General features: G+C 34.7%; 1 protein-coding gene across 2 annotated transcripts; it reads right to left on the minus strand.

Annotated features, from left to right (window-relative positions):
• Positions 1-95: 95 nt before the first annotated feature.
• LOC130805850 (vacuolar protein sorting-associated protein 53 A) lies at positions 96-18,174 on the minus strand. 2 transcript variants are annotated; one of them, XM_057670649.1, is made up of 25 exons: positions 17,943-18,174; positions 17,552-17,618; positions 17,256-17,350; positions 16,265-16,321; positions 15,912-16,062; positions 13,920-13,990; positions 13,345-13,469; positions 12,860-13,020; positions 12,583-12,724; positions 12,079-12,142; positions 10,710-10,895; positions 10,569-10,610; positions 8,600-8,704; positions 8,444-8,503; positions 6,889-6,966; positions 5,610-5,717; positions 5,433-5,498; positions 4,869-4,946; positions 4,658-4,791; positions 4,481-4,574; positions 3,775-3,852; positions 3,287-3,349; positions 2,481-2,549; positions 2,318-2,413; positions 97-1,519 (listed from the first exon to the last, which is right to left on the minus strand). In XM_057670649.1, exons 2-25 carry the CDS (start codon positions 17,616-17,618, stop codon positions 1,223-1,225), a joined length of 2,487 nt encoding a protein of 828 aa, XP_057526632.1. In that variant the 5' UTR covers positions 17,943-18,174; the 3' UTR covers positions 97-1,222. The 2 variants fall into 2 exon arrangements, with proteins under 2 accessions (XP_057526633.1, XP_057526632.1); XM_057670650.1 differs by lacking the exons at positions 17,552-17,618; positions 17,943-18,174 and having other exon boundaries at positions 96-1,519; positions 16,265-16,311.

An 18,174-nucleotide genomic window follows, 5' to 3' on the forward strand; every position in this document is an offset into this window, starting at 1 on the left:
ATAGCTAGAATTTTGAATTTATCTCTAATTGTTACGTCAACAGAGAGCAATCGTATCAAAGCATGATAATAAATTGATAATATATGATACTCCCTCTTGCTACATTTTTTTAGTCCATCCGAAAGATTTTTCTACAAATTAATTTTTTATTATAATTCACACCGTCTTTTTGATTTTTATCTCGATATCTAAATTATTTTTTCATCTCATTTATACATTTTATTTGCTTTTCCTTCCCCCATAAATCACTTTACCCATTTTTATCTTTTTCTTAGACCACTCACATTATGTCCTTGTAACAAATAAAGAGAACAAAAGGAGTACAAGCTTCCATTTAGGCTTGAGGATCTAAATAGGGAAATACCACAGGCAAATAAATGGACATAGTGACGGCCACAGGACAGATTATCCAAAATCAAACCGATCCCGAGTCGTTAAAAATCTATCCAGAAAACAAAACCGTCTGTGACATGTTCTAAATCGGTCCAAACCGCAAACCGCAAACCGTTAAGGTTCCAAAAAAAAATTGATGGAACCGTTGGTAGGAATCGACCCGCAAAACCGCGAATTGGGTCACCCGGACCGGACAGTCCACCTATTTGCCTTTTATGATATTTCCCTATTCAAATGAGAGAATTTTAAGATCATTGTAGCAAAATAAAAAATGCAACAAATAAAAAAATGTAAAATATACGGAAATTTAAAAAAAATTGTGTAATTTGCTCCGTCCCTATTCTTGATCATATGAAACTGTAAACTGGTTGCACTGCTAACATCAAAAACTATATCCGGAAAACATCAGTAGAAAAAAACACTGATTGGACGATATTACTTACAAGCATGGATTCTACGAACCAGTGACAACTGACGAAACTAAACCACTCTCAGGAACTCCGCGGAAAATACTTTAACAAAACTGGCCTACACAACATAATCGACAACGAACAAACTATTCATACATTATCAATATTAATCTCCATACGGAAAACAGTCTCTGTCTTTCTCTGGCGAAAAATGGGAGCAGAGACGTTGTATATGGCATATTACGTTCCTTTCGCATAAAGCAGTAAACCCATAGTGCAAAATATCGTCCACATAACTGAATCACACCCGCATGATAAAGAATTTTGAACTTACTGCAAGACAACCGCAAAATCATCTGCATTGACCTCAAAAGTCGTTTTGCAACTGAGATTATGCACTATGGTCACTGGTAAGACCCTCATGGATTGAAGAGTTTTCTAAATGGTCCGTCCTTTCTGTCCTTTGCTGCTTCTGTTAGAGCAAGGAACCTCTTGAAACCTGTAGTTGCTGCTCCTCGGCCCAATGCAGCAGCTCTTGCAAGCACGTCTTCTCGAGAAGCAGCAATAGCTGATGAAGCAGGACTATTTATAGTAGGTGCTACAGGTGGGGTCGGGGCAACTGATACAGAATGAGCTGTCATTGAGGGATGTTTAATGCTTGAACCATGTTTGTTGAAGTCATCGAGTATGGTTTGTTGATCTGCCTTTTTAAGACCCTGCATTTAAGAACGTATCTTATTAGATATCATATTTAAAGTCGTACCACATGGACACATAAAAAGGCCTGTATCTGATAGCCTGAAGTTAACATGTTCGAAATTATTGGAAGCGGAAAGAACAGTTTACAATGTGGAAAAAAGAACCTACGCAGCTTATTCTCCTTCTACAAAAGAAATATGGAAGACCCACTACACATGACATATCATACTTCGAATAATACTAAGTTTGTTTTTGTCTTGATTCTTATTTTACATTCAAAAGATTATTTTTCATTTGATGGTATAAAGGGATTTGTTTTGTTTTACACATTGATGCTTATATTTTCACTAAAATTTTCACTTACAATCAAAGTTGAGGCACCATCCACCAAAAAGTTGTATACAAACCAACTTAACTGGCATCAATATAAACAAATTATCACAAAATGACAAAACCTTTACTTCCCTCAACGCATTTTTTGTATGGGTACGTGCTGTCATCAATCAGCAACCGTAAATAGTAAACGTTTATTAGGAGTGAAGGTTGGGTACCCAAAATCAAAGTGGCAAAGTTCCAGATGTTTGGGAGAGAGTTTCTTTTTTATTCGAGGGTAGGACTAGAGAATCCCTATAGGCAAGAGGAGAGAGGGGATTAATCCTTTTTGTAGGGGGTGAGAATCGAAACCTCCATCACAAGGATGAAAGGAGAAGCCTGCTAATGAGGAATCGCAATGCACACACTTAAACAAATTAACGAATAAAAAAGATTATTCACAACAGGAAAAGCATCCAACAAAGAAGCAAACAAAGTAAGACCTTGAGCTCTAGAATCCGCTGAAATTCTGATGTTGTTCCTTCAGGTAATAAAGCGCGATATGTATCTGCTACAGAATCTAAAGGTGACAAAATAACCTGTCGAACAAAGGAGAGTTAGAAAATACCACAATACTAACTAAAGTCAATACTTAAATTAGCTAACCTTCAAAAGGGCCTCAGCTTTGCTCATTTCACGGCTAATAAATTTAGAGTAGTTTGCAGCTCCTGATGTCTATAAACATATCAAACATAAAACTGATTAGTATGAGTATTATCATGTACAAGTATTGTTGAGCTGACACCAAAATCAGACACTGGGTACACATGCAAGTACTTTCCAAATGTCCAGATATCCGATGGCAAGGTTTAATAATGAGAAAAGGTAGCCCTTTACAACAAGCTATCTCACAAACCTAGGTATTTAACTACTATAGTATTTTATAAAAAAAAAAAAAAAAAAGAACCCGAAAAAACACTACCATATTCAAAAAGTAAAATAAACCTTCATAGCCCAATATAAAAGCAACAAGGAGAACAAATGCACAACAAAGTCAACATGTCCAGCTCCAGTCAAGTATTGCCCTATTAATAATTTATCTGCCAAAAGATAGAGTTTTGTGATAGCAATTAATTAGGCTTTTCATCACCACAATTTCTAAAAGCCAAAAACATGTTACTCGGTTTCTTCTTTTCACCTCATGTACCCAAGTTACATCCTTGACACTCTAACATTCGTATGACACCTTAACACCCCAATTCAAACCAAAATAATGGAAGCTTTTCACAAAATTAATGAGTCTGACACTTGGATAAATGCCCTATTCCGACATAAGCCGCTCAGTCCAAGGAGCATCAAAACCATTTTATTTGATTTATCATAAAAAAGATCTGAAAATGGGAAGCTCATTCCCCAAAACCAAGTAGAACATCAATAATAGGAAATGGATTCCATCTACTATAATAACTTACTTGTTTAGCAAGGGACGGAACATCCAAAAGAATTGTTTTCACAGCCTGAGTATCCAAAAGCATCTGGAATTGCATCAAAAACATGTGAATCGTATATCAGTGTGATCTATATCTATTCCACAATATCTTGAAAGATTGCAAGGAATGCTTGGAACCAAGAGTAAAAGACATGCACAATCTCTTATTATTAGCATGAATAACTATTGTAGGTAGTAGGCATGCAGAAAAATTTTGAACACCACAAAAGTTTGAGATGGGTGATATCTGAATGGAAGAGCAAAAAAAAATTCTCAAGTGTAGTTATTACTTCCATCTACAATTCTAAAAACCATGCCTCTTGCCTTGTTTCAGAGATATACCAAGAATAGGCTGTTAGCACTTTACCATTCAATACAGATATTTGAATCTTCAAGCTTAAGGGAAGACTACCTAGTAATATAACTGCACAAAGAACAAAGGAAAAATGAATGCTCAATTTGGTCAAGTACCTGCTGGGCTCCAGTTTCTGATATCTGCTTGCATTTGAAAATGTTGAGATAGAAACGGGGACCAAGTGAAGAAGCAAGCTGCAAAAGAAACAAAAAACAAAAGAGATTAAAAAGTTTATATACAAGGAACCTGAAACATCTGTCACACAAACAATGGAATTTTAAATATCAAAAATCAAACCTTGAATAATTTTGGTGATCATTATCTATTGCTAGGTATTTTATTGATTAACATCAAAATAGCCTAATCCATACACTAATTGTTTGGTTGATTTATAGTAGAGAAATCAGAAATTTCTGAAAGTGGAAATTAATGGAATTGTTTGGCAAATTAAAAGGCATAGGAATTACAATCTCAAAGTATAAATGCCCACAAAATGGACCAAGTGCCTCTACAGGAAATAAAACTTCTTGAGGTAACTTCTATTTCAGTTGTCCGTACAAAAAATGAAACTTCCTTAAAACCGCATTTTCTGAAGAAGTTTCAACTTTCTGCATTCAAGTGAAAACTAATACTACATGTTGCAATGAAACAGAAGTTTGAAAAGCATGACTCTTCACACAAAGATACACATGCAAAATTTAGTTCGAATCGATACCACTACGCATCGGTTAAAGAAACTTGTGCAAGAAAATACTCAGCCAAGACAAAAATAAAGAACTGGATTAGCATATGGCAGACAAAAACAGTGTTTATAAAATTTACCTTGTCCAAGAAAAACTGGAAGTAAATGGGGGACAAAAGGGTTCCAAGTACAGGTATGCTATTTTTAAGGATTGTATTAATCCCATTGACATACCTGCAAGAAAAGACACACGTCAAATGATGGCTTTGTAGCAGTAAACTACTAATGTTTACTCAAAAAAAGGAGCTAAAAGTTACTCGGATTGGTCGCCAACGCTTTCAAGAGTTGCCCAAGGAACACGCGTCATTGCAGCCATTTCAGCGTCAAATTTTGTTTCCAAACCTTGTACCAGTGTTGTCAGTGATTTTGTTATCACTGCTGAATACTCATCCTGCATTATTGCATATATTTTGAAACACGTGTAGAAATCCTGCAACTAAAAATCAGACAATACAAAACACAATTTACCTGCACTTCTGACATATCTATTCTATCAGCAAACAACGGCTCAATACCTTTTACTATATTTTCAGCCAATTCACCAGACTGTAAACAGAAAGAAAGCAGATTAGACTATCATTATATTAGGTATTAATACTCAATAGTATGACTAATTCCTAATACGAAGATACTCAAAAGAGAACAAATATCAAGCAAACTCACTAGAGTCCAAGTCATTGCCCATTTCTTTCATCAGTTTCCAACTTACCAACTTCTCACAGCAAAAGCAGTGTAGGAAATTAGCAAATTTATCTGTGTCAACCCCACATGCTAAGCATAGAATTCAATATATTAACCAATGAATCCCCAAAAGAAATGCATCTCACAATCAAGAGGTCGGTTGTTCGATTGTCATTATCTCAACTTCTTATATGGGTGTGTGTGCTAATAGTTAGTTTGAGTAAAATTGGAGTTTTCTTGTGGCCTAAATTCACTTTATCAAACCTCATTTTCAAAGGCTGAGCCTCAGAGCCATTAAATTTTCAGGAAAATAAATACACAATACTCATGAGTTGGCTGAAGGAAACTCACAGTTCTATGACAGTATTCAGCTGTGTTGACGATGTAGCAGATCATCCTTTCATCTTTTTCGGATATCTGATTAAGATATAAAAAAGAGCAATGAAAAGCCGGAAAAAACGTCATTTGTCACTGCAACGGTTGAGAATTATCAAAAACATAAAAACAGAGAAATTAAGTGTGTTGGACCTTAATCTGGCCATCTGTTCCAGTGGCTGCAGCCACAATCCCTGTTCCACCCTTCGGCAGTCTAGCATACAGTCTGGTCGCATATGCTTTAAGAATTTTTTGAAATACCTGATAACAGAATGCAGAATATATAATCCCAAAAGTTTTAAAACTCTTGAACTTGCAATATAAAAATCAAGAAATACAGTAGAAAAATGGTTAGACAATCAAGGAGTAACTAGATTATCAAAGGGACATATATATAATTTAGATGCCTAAGTAGAGGTAACAATAAGCTACAAGTCAATAGAGCAAACAGAGTTCAAAGTTCACAAAGTAATGCCCCTAGCTACCATTACTATCATGCATTTCACATCGAGAAATCATCCTTGATTATCAAATTATATTAATTAAATACCAAATGTTCATGCAATAAATAAATAAACCTAGAACCCAAAGAACCTACAAAACTCCACTAAAGTTCAAAAAATGAGAAGACATGCACCATCTTTTTCATCTCACAAAGATTGGAACGAATATCCTAAGTAGGGTTACAAGTAACTCAAGATAGAGTGATAAGAGCCTTTATTAATCAGACGTTCAGATTCTGTACTCCATCTTACGTCCATGCCAAATCCTCAACACTACAAAATGGGTAGGAACAAAATGACACTTCATTTGGGACCAAAATAATAAAAAATTATTCATAATCTGTGGAGCCGGAACTTCAATGCCTACCCTTATCTATTGTCTATTGTGATTGCTATGCAGAAATATTATTGTCTATTGTGTTTGCTATGCAATTAATGCAATTTGAACAGTTCTTAGAAGGAATTGCTGTCCATTGTGTTTGTTGTGCAGCAATATTTATTGGAAATCATTTCCTCGGTAAATCTGATTTATGAGCATTATAAAGATGTGTGGGTATCAGGTGGAGATGGCACAGGCATGGAGCAGGTATAAGTGTATAACACAGGTATATAGCGGGGATGGGGCGGGTAAAACTATACAAGGTGTGAATAAGGCAGCTATGGCTATGAGAAGTATACCTGATTGGATAGTGGTAGGCAATTTTAAATATGTATCCATGTGAGCAAGCATGGGTATAACAGTTGACCTAAGGTGGTGAGAATTTTAGGTGGGTATGGGTATGGAGGGAGTACCTACACCCATTCGTGATACAACAAGATAATAGTATATTTACACATTTCTCTTTAGTATATCTCTATGTTTACCACGAAAAAGAAAACATGTATAAAACACAGCAAGTCCTCTTTTAGTGATAAGTCCAATAAACTACCTTAAACAAATTAAACAATGTCTGATTCTTTGTCAAAGCACTGCACCGCTTCAAGCTTCGTCTGATTATTAGAAAAACCTAGAAATCACAATACATCTCAGTCAGTTTGTATTTTAAATTCTCGTCAATAGAAGTTGTTTATTAAAAATAAGCAACAAATGAGATTAAAAAAAGAGGCTAACATAACTAAAGTGGAACCCTTCAAAGAATGACATTTATACTCAAGGAAACCTCTTTCCCTGTATACTTCTAAACCAATGATATGGCCCTGGAAAAACGTGACCCTAGTCACAATAGACATAGCCCTACCTAATATATATCCCGATTTCAAAAGAAATTCTTCAAAAGAAAGTGCAACTTCTGTTATAGCTCACTTCAATAAGTTTCCAAAATGTTCTCTTTCTCTATTCTATTAGAAAGTTGTTAGCCTTTTGAACTAAAAAATGGCGGCCCGTGCACAAAGCATAGCATGCAAAGCGAGGGTGCGGGGAAGGTCCCACTAGAAAGGTGTAATGAAGGCAAACCTAGAGAGGGCTAAAACCTCATAACAAACTCTACCAATGACCAAGTGTAAAAAAATTTTTAGATATTTTTCTTGCTCAATAAGTTATAAACAGTCCAAACAACAATAATTGATTCTGTTTCCAATTAATAGTGATCACAAGGAATCTATGCCATTAGATTGAAAATGTTTTACCTAAAAAAAGGTTCTACCAAATGGAGGTTAGAACAACTTTATAAATAAAATAATAAGTTAAATAACCATAGATATGTCTCTTTAAAAATCAAGTTCCCAGAAATTTTGTTTAGACGAGTTAACATTAGCTCATATGAGATTCAAAAAGGGCTACTAAGTTCAATTCACAACAACAAAATTGAAGAAGTTTAGATAAGTTCACTTAAGTTAAGCTAACTTCTAAAATGTTATGATATGTTCATAAGTGGTTCAATTGAGATAAAAAGAAGGCACCCACATAAGTCATAACTCAGTTTCAAAAAGGGTTCATTCATAACTACAGTAACATTTAATAGTTTGATTAATGGAGCCTTACATGTCATCGTGTAAAATATCCCATGTTACATGAGTTCTATTTTAATTTTGAAAGTTGCGCCTAGGCATGAAGCACTATTAGTACCTCAAACATGTCAAGGCTAGGCGGTCAAAAGGTGCAGGTCAAAATGCAACAGGGCTTTCCAGAAATTATTTTAAATAAAATAATAAATATCCTTTTGCACCTCCAGAGCAGGAGGCACACCAACTGAGTAGCGCCTCACACATCGCACAATGAAGATGCTACTTGCATGTTAACTATCCTCGAGCCCCAATATTGTACTATCATCCAACAAAACAATACACACAACCATGCCCTCGTGTCATCATGCACAAAGAAGAATAAAAGGAACCCCTAACTTGGGAAGGCCAAACACAAAATGCCAATACAAACATTACCACTTTGCTATAATGAAGCTACAAAAGGAAAACAGTAGGGATCAATAACTTCATTTGAAATGAGCAATATGACATCAATTATGGAACAGGAAAAGGAGTGTCTACCTGCATGCTACTAGATAAGATATTTGTCTGACTTCCTTCTTCCGTATCCCAAGTTTCTTCCTACAGTGACAACAGAAACATAAACATCGTTCCAGATAATACAACTATATATGGGTGCATAAGAGGAATGCAAAAGATTATTTATCAAGAAAATACCTGAACAAGTTTCTCCATATACTCCATAAGTGTTTTCTCTTCCAACTCCACATACACATTTAGATGAGGTTCAAAGCAAGATGAGATAATTCCACGAAAATTGAACTGTAAAAACACTATGAGTTTCGTTACCCTTTTCAAGTCAATTTCCAATGTAAGGTAAGATAATTAAAAATTGGTAGCTTGCAATAGTTAGGACTTGAGATACAGCACATCTTCTAAATGTAGATGCAGAATACTTTAAGAATATAAAAACCAACCATGAGAGGTCCTTTCATTCATAAAAACAGAAGTCCCTACTTTTTAAATCACAGAAACCCCGTTAAAAAACACCTCTTGCTTCTAATTTGTCTAATCATCAACCGCTTTGTGTTTCGCATAACTAATTTTGACCAGCATATTCACAGTCCCAAAAAAAATATCAACAAAGCTTTCCCCATCGGCCCACCCCCACCTCTCCAAACACCCATCATCTATTATACACCCCATCATAAGCTCCTCTCTTACCCAAACCACAACTATCACTCTTCTAATTATTTCCAAACCCTAAAACAACAACCAAATACTTGCAACTTCACCACATCATCTAATGAAAAATCAAGAAACTACCCTAGACTAGCTGGACTTGAAGAGTTTTATGGGAGAGTAAGGTGTAATGTTATGTGGAAGTAAAGGGTAGTGGTTTTAATTGAAGAGATAACCAAACACAACAAAAAAGGGATGTGTGCCACCAGGACCCGAACAAGTAAAAGTTGTAATTTTCTTTACATTAAACAAACTAGGATCAATCGAGTATGAATCTAGATACTAAAGGCATTGACTATTGATTATTAAATTACAATTATTAAACAACAATGTCAGAGCCTTAATCCCAAAAGATTGGGGTAGTCTATATGGCCCAATATACCAGTTCCAATGGTTGTCCACATGGATTCTTTTTCTTAGTTCATTCTGATTTTCTGTCGTCTCAAGTTGTAAGTCAAGGTCATTCGTATCCTTTTCCACGCTTGTTCTCCAAGTTGTCTTCAGTCTTCTTCGCCCTCTTTTTAACTATCCTAGGCTCTAGCTTTCTATCATCCTTACCGATTCGTTAATACCCCATCATTGCACATGCCAAAACCATCTTAAACGATTTTCTTTCATTTTTTTTCTCAATATTTGCAACTCCTAAACCTTTTCTTATATCCTCGTTTCGAATTCTATCCCTCAAGATATGCCCACTCATCCATCGAAGCATTCGCATTTCCGCCACTCTCATCTTTCTAATATGATCCTTTCTAAATCCCAACATTTTGATCCATATAGTAACGTTGGTCTAATGGTCATTCAATGTAACTTCCCCTTTAGCTTTAAGGGCATACCTTGATCACATAATACTCCAGTAGCCGCTCTCTATTTTTGTCACCCACACTTAATTCTATGGATCACATCTTGTTGGATGTCCCCCCTACTCTGAAATATGAACCCAAGGTATTTAAAGCTTCCACTTGAAGCTATTTCTTTATCTTCTAGCTTTATAGTGTCTCTCTTTATCTCATTTGTGCTAAAATTACACTCTATGTACTCTGTCATGCTTCGACTTAAATTGAAACCTCGTGACTCCAACTCTGGTCTCCATGACCTGGTAAAAAAAACTAGCCATCTTGGACTAAAACCACTTAAAGTAGGGGTAGTGTAGTATCACTGATATTTAGTTAGGGTGGTTTAGTATAGAAAGGAAACTTTGAGGTGGTTTTACACTAAAAAACCTAGATTGTACATTTATTATAAATGATTTAGCATTCAAAAACCAGATAACTAGTCAATAAAAATCTAGCACTAATTTCAACATTCCAGTTTTAATGGTATGACATAAACTCACTAAGCATCCCTTCAAAATAGTAAGATACATCTTCATGCACTCCCTATCAAACTTTCAAATTGCCCCTTTCCTGTCATAGAAATAAGTTGAGAGGAAAAAAAACGTTACCCCTGCTCCAGGTACAGAAAAATCTTTCAGACTGTCCTTCTCCTGTCATAACAAAAAAAAACAGATATAAGCGCCAAAACAGAAAAGACTCCATTCATTCCTTAAGAATCCTCAGGCAACACAAGATATTTTAATATGTACATCAGTCCCACTGCCTTGGTGCGCAGCAAGCTTCTTTTCATATTTCTTTTTAATATCTGATACAGCTTGACTAAGACTATCCCCTTTATCTGTGTCGTCTGCGTCATGCTTCTCTTCTTTATTTGGTGAACTTCCACCAAACTTCTCCGCCAATTCTTCTTCAAATTCCAGAGTTCTTTGAAGTGCCTAACAATTTTTGAAGAAACAGCTGAGTGATAGAAAGGCAACAATGTGCAATTAGCAAAGAAAGCATTCAAAAAATATGGAAGATAACAATTGCAGTATAAAAAAATTCCCCATATTGCAAAAGACAGAAACTCCAACTGCCAATCACTAAGATTCATCTCAAATTATACACCGAAAGTCAAACACAAGATGGTTTGCAAATTGTCTTGGCTTCTGGATTTTCTTCTACAAGCATGAAACGGAATCCTCCATGCACCAAAAGTTGAGCAGTGAAAATTGCAACTAACTAGTGGCTACTGAAGTAAAGACTATGATCATAAACAGATAAACGGATCTTCCTAAATGTAAAAAATTCTACTGGTATGATCTTTCTCTAACCTCAAGAAATCAAAACCTATTTTGTAGAATTTGAATAAAAAAAGATTTTCTAAATCAGACTGTGCACATGCAATTGCTCAAAGCTTTGATATCCAACTTGCATGGTATGATAAGCCTACAAATTCTGAACTGGTTGATGCTGAAACTGAAACTTCTACAGGATATTTGAAAGTTCTAGCAGATAATTCATTCTTTAAGCAAGGAATTAAGTCGCATGAAATGTGAATGCAAAATATTGAGTGCAAGCGTGCAGCACTGCATATTTTAATACTAGCATTGAAATGAAAAATATGAAGACAGTTTATACTAACGGAGAGTGGTGCCTAACAAATTTCTGTAATATGTATAAGTTGTTGGGAAAGAATATTTTAGTGAGGGTTTTTGTGCTTGAAACATGACCTTTTCTTGGTTCTAATATGCCTTCTAGCTCATGTATTCTTATTAACATGATTCTTGTGAATAAAATTTTCTTCAATCTTGGAAGTTATTAAAGGGCTATATTAATGCCACTTTTGTGATTTGAAATTCTGAAGTCAAGCATCTTGCCATTGTGTTTGAGTTAAGAATTACAGCCCTATCTTGTTTGCAAGTTTGGAACTAATAAAGTTCTATTTTGCAAAATATAGAAGTTAGTATATCCAAATATTATCTCTGAAATACAAGATACATTTTGGAGGGAAATTGAATGAAACAATCTGAAGTTTTCTTGTCCAGGATTTGCTGGCATATCAGCCAAAAGATCAATCATTCAGAAACTTTCGAAGCAAATAATGTAAAACAAATAATCAATTTAGTCACCCCTTACCAGCAGCAATGTTCCCACATCAGGTTTTTCGTTCAGGTTATTAAGTATCTCCACAAGCTGCGTCCTATAACAGCAGAGGTTTAGAAAAGAAATATCAGTAAAATAAACATTAAGTAAATAATAATGATAATCCTTTCGTTCCTATAGAAAAAATGATGAAAAAGAAACTAACTAAGATGCAAACAGGATACTAGTTCTAGTTCAGATAAACTACATGACAAAACAGCTCGTCACAGCATTTGATTGGAAAAAAAACATGTCCAACTCCACAGGTACATGAAGAAATGAAAAGCACTGGTAGCATGCAAAGCCAGTTAGGTAAGTCATACACTCATATTATGTCACTTTATCTACCAACAAGTTTCAAATGAAAGATTACAGATATAATAGTGAATAACCAAAAGCTCAGGTAAAATTGCTGCCTGTCAAAATTAATTATCCAACTGAACATATATAGCTAGTTCCAAATTTAAAGGTAGAGGCTATAGAGGGCAGACAATGAACCTTGTCAACTTGCAAAATTGGATGCATAGTAGATATGGGACATGCCACGAAGAAGGAAAGATTTTCCAGATCTCCTCATTTGTTCTCAATCTACGCTTAATCCACGCATATCTCCTTTCTGTTTTATCCAGCTTAGCAAGTTCTAATACACAAAACAACACAACAGTCTGGTACTATTAGTAACAGAAGCAAAGATCAAATCTTTTCATGGATCAAGATACTAAAAGAATTATTTAATTCTGTTAAGAATAAAGAAACCGAAGTAAAGAATGCACACCAGCTCCTTCAAAGATTTGTCTATAGGAAGTAAGCTCCCTATTGCAGAAACTTTTCACAAGTTCTTCTCGTACAGAAGGCTCCAGTGCATCAACAACCAAACAAGCATCCGACAGCTGCTGTAATAAGTTAGCTTCTTCTGTCTCTTTCCCTGTACCTAAGCTGATGTCAGAGAAATACAATTATGAGAAAACAAGAGTGAATTCCATGTTTTCCACAAATTACAACAAAAGTACAATTATTAATCCTTCCCCTTTTTTATTCTCGAGTCTCGACTACAAGTCTTTTGGAGTTGAAAGCATTTTCAAAGTTTAAATCTATACTCGAGCACAAATCTATGCTCTATCTAGGAAGCTAGACAATAAGTCGTTTGCATGATGATTAAGTGCAACACACATGGTTTTCAACACCTTAAGACCTCAAACTGAAAAAAGAGAGCAACAAGCCTTTCCACAAATATGAAAGAAGAAAATAGAACAAATATACCTAGAGAAGTCAGAAAATACATGAGATTTCAAGATTTGTTTAATATTCTTGAACTTCTCTCGTAATTCAGTTATTTTTGGAACATCCCTGTAGGCTTCAAAATGACTGCATAATTGATTTACAGCCTGAAATACATCAAAGAACATGGTCATCTACAAATAAAAAAAGATCAGCAAGCAGTTAGAGGTATAAGATGATATATGGAGTTAAAGACCAATATTATTCAGCTGCTCATAGCAACAAAACCAGCAAGTGCTATAAGATGATCCAACATTAGAGTTGTGTCAATGATTGCAGACAACTTCAAATATGTGCCATTCGAGGTTTGTCAAGTAAACAAGTACATAGTTTTTTTCCAGCAACATCATTGTCACAAAGTTATGAGTACACTTGAAGTGCAAATGTTGCATATAAAGGTCAGGATACACCCTAAAAATCAGATGCATAAACCAATAGATGCAGCAAAAAAAAAGGAAAGGAAAAGGTTCAGCTCGTATAGAACCAAAGATGTAAGCTTAAAAAATTATTGACCTCCTAAATAGAAGAAAAATGCTTGCCCACTGGCAGCTTGGTACCTCCAATTGAGCAGCTGCCTCCTTGTATTGCCTCTTTGAAGCCATCACTTGAAGTTGCTCAACAGCAGATACTGCCAATCATTGAAAGACATCATAACTTCACTCTCAATACAAATTCGAGTATCAAATTTGACAAAATTACATATGAACCTTTGACACTATCCATGTAATAATCACATTTATAAACATATATAACAGGAAAAGCAGTTTGGCCTTTCAAAAAATTAAGTAGAAGAGTATAAAAGTAAATGAAAAGTACAAATCAAAGCAGAAGAGAATAACAGTAAATGAAAAGTAAAATTTAAAAAACCCAGATATAATGCTTGGCAGATCCAATCAATGGAGAAAATTCATTGGGACAGGAGGGGCTCCACCCCTGAAGTACTCATATTTAATTTATATTAGAGGTTATATAAAGTTGCATCATAATAAGGGAGTAGAGTTGATTTTGATTGAATCATAACATAATTGTAGGGAGTAGGTTAGCAGTTCAAATCCCCTTCTAATATCTTTTTATCATTTTAATAATTTTTTATCACTTAAACCAAAAAACTCAAATTAACCCAACTAATAAATTATTAAACCCAATAATATTGTTTTGTAGTGCATCTATTATCCTTCCAGCTCGACTTATATAGACCGTCTCGCTATGAGAAGGGCGCATATAATTAGCTCATTTCTCTTATTGATCCCTTTAAGATTCTAAATGATTACGTTAAGGTAATAAGTGATCACTTCAAGACTATAAATGATCACTCTAAAGTTATATATAAATGATCACTTTAAGACAATAAAAATCCAACAGAGATGATCTCACCATGAGACTGTCTCATTTCAAAATTTGTGTTATCCTTAAATCATTTCAGTATTTTTATCCCTCACAACAAAAAAAACTCAAATTCAATAAAATTTTAAGGACAATAAAATTGTTTTGTAGTGCACCTAACATCGTTTTATCGTCTCAATATTTTTTATCACTTAAACCAAAATTCTCAAAATTCAAAATATTTTAAAGCCCAATAAAACTATTTTGTAGTGCATCTAAAAAATTTAGCGGGCTCTAATTTCTAAACCATTCTACTTGAGAAATTTATCACTTTTGGATATAATTTTCTGGTAGCAAGTTTATACTGTAAAAGATAGATTTTTTTTTCTAAGCAACTTTCTCCAAAAAAAAAAAAAAAAAAAAAAAAAAAAAAAAAAAAGGGTCAACTTTTGCCACCAGGTCCAATCATCCTAACCAAGTTACCAAGTGAGATATAGAGGCTTCAATGTCTTAATATGACCTAAACGATGCAAGTTCCTGCAGCAACGCATGCATTGACAGTTTGATGACACATAACTTCCAAGGAACCATAAGAAAAAGTTGCATATCTAACACTCCAAAAAGAATCTCCTCCCCCCCCCACTCCACACCTCTATTGACTGCCATATCCGATTTGCTTCCACAAAATATTACACTGCATCATACCTTACAGCAATTCAGGGACATAAAGCACATATTTATCGGGGTCTATTTTTCAAAGTAGCTTCAAAGTTCAGACTACAGGTTTTGATATGCATGAACACCAAATTTTATGACTTTATTATTCAAACTAGACAAGAAAAATAGGAGCATTCTTCTAGAAATAATTTAATTTGAATGATCCATTGCCACATACATATCACTCCACTAGAAAATTGGGATCAAAAAGCCTTAGAGTCCGTGTTCATGCTTTATATTCTTCATATACTGGCACAACAACAGCATTTTTTCATGTCTAAGATTTTCAGGTGAGAAATTGACTAAACATGAACAGAATTTGGCACAACAAATGAACAAAACACGGATCCTGTATCAAAGAATTGATGCTTCACCTCACACCATAAATTTAACACATAAACGCAGACAAAAGCAAACCACTAATTATGTTTTTAGGCATCAACACCAAGAGACTAATGGTCATTTATTTTGTAAAATCATTTCATGTAGAAAGAAAAATAAAAACCTACCTAACATGGTAAGACGGTGAAGGGCCGTTATAGTAGTAGTTATGTGCTTCTTTGCAAAATCAAGCTTCTTAATATCACGGCAAATTTCCTGAACCATTGTCTCACTTTGCTCAGCTTTATTTTTTATTTCTCGTATCTTATACATAAGTTCCTGTTCAAATGGAACAATCATTTAAAAATGACTAATCAAACAACTTATTCATATGAACAGAGACTTTGACGCAATCAGAAGCTGGCACGACTCTAAATATTCTTTCACGAAAAGGTTGAGCCTAAATACCATTACACTAAGAGCATACGATTGATAACTGGATGAAGCAAAGTAAGTGAATTCATAAAGTGGGAGCACAAACCTCCACAGCGTGTGTAGCCGCAGCAAGATCTTCTTTGGCCTTAGTACCTGAATTACTCTAAATAATATGAAGTTAGCAAACAACAACCAGAGTGGAGTCCCAACTACAAGAGCGGTGAATTGATCAATGAGCAATTGGTCAAGAATCTAGATAAACCTAGCTTTAACCAGCAAAGGAAAGATTGAAAGATAGAAGAAAGGTTATATACCCACCAAAGAAGCACTTTCTAGTACAAAAAAACTACAAAATTACCAGGAAATTTGTTATAATATTGCATCGTTGGAACTAAGCAAAAAAAAAAAGGAAGTTGTTGCGGCAATTGCAAAGCAAGCACTATATCCTGATGAGTTAACTAAAGTACTAAACCTACTGTTTGGTCAAATGTCTGTACTTACAATATCAACTCCCTATATAAGATCCTATCTCACCCTCCCAAGTCCCAACAGTCACCATCACACCAGAATCCAGATACCCTCTCTTAGCAAGCACAAACACCTAAGCTCCCACCTAAATTAAATGTGATCATAGTCTTTTTAACTTGTATGTCAATATATTCCACCCTATAGTAATGGTCAATCAAGAAATATTTTGATTAGTCTTATAATATTTCAGAACACATAAGTCTATGATGTCCATAATTATTAAGCTGGTATTCTCTCTTTCTCCTTTTATGTAGTTCACATTTCATCCTCCGTGAACCGTAGTACAACAGAATGCACTTTTGTATCTGCTCATCTCAACACTGTATTCCCAAAGTTTACAAATATAGCCTTCTCTAGACAAAAGTACTGTCCTCAATATCAAGCTTCAGAAATGCCCTTCTCTAAAAAAGAATAAACTCAACATAATCCCAAATAACAAAAGCACACTCATTGATACTATGCATCAGTCATAAGAACATACTTGATCCACATAATAACACTTTCAAACACCAAATATATCACACCTGAAAAGATAGCCCTAAGATTTCAGAAGAGCAGCAAGTCATTACCTGCTGTCGAACAGCTTGCAAAATGGAAGCATCAACTCGACGAATCTCACCATGAATCTTTTGCATAAGAGGCTCAACACCAGACAAGGATGCCTCTGATTTTAACAAAGTAACACAATCAGAAATCATTCGAATATTGTTATAATTTCTCCACAAAATAAATTTACTAATTAAGCTTCAAACAAATACAATATTATCACAAATCAACATGCCACTGATTCATAATTTTACAACTTCAACATCTCCAAACTGAATGAAAATTAAAATTCCTACACAATTCAAGAGAGAAAGCTAACCTGTAGGAAACATCTGATTGATGTATTCAAGAGCACTTGACTTATCCATAGATCGAGGGACTGACATCTGTTAACATTTCCATTTTCATCAATAACCATTTTGGATTATCAATCATCAACAAATTTGATCAATTAATATGAATCTAAAAACAAATAAAATCGACGAAATCAATATAATCCATCACAATCATCAATCACGTCAAATAATATTCCAAAAATTAGAACTGAGGATTGAAAATACGAATTAAAGCTATCAGATTCAAAAAAAAAGGCTCCAAAAAATCAACTTTATGACTAATAATTAAAATTTAAACCTAAAAAATAACAAGAAAAACATTATCATACTAAATTGTCGCGAATGGTGAAGAAAGGAAAAAGAAATGAGAACAACCTTATTGCAATTCGATTTCCGTCGATGTTCAGAGATATTGAGCAATTAATTACACTCGAATTCTTTATAAATTCAATTCAGTTGGATCAGAGTGAACAAGGAAAGAGATCGGAAACCATGGACGCTACTTTAAGTTTTTGTCAACACTCAATGGTGCATTTTTTGATAAATAAAACACTACTCCAGTTCTTTAATCAGAGTTTGAGCGACTTTAATTGGATCGATGTACACC

This window comes from Amaranthus tricolor, chromosome 2 (assembly GCF_026212465.1).
Source record: "Amaranthus tricolor cultivar Red isolate AtriRed21 chromosome 2, ASM2621246v1, whole genome shotgun sequence".
NCBI classification, from domain to species: Eukaryota; Viridiplantae; Streptophyta; class Magnoliopsida; order Caryophyllales; family Amaranthaceae; genus Amaranthus; species Amaranthus tricolor.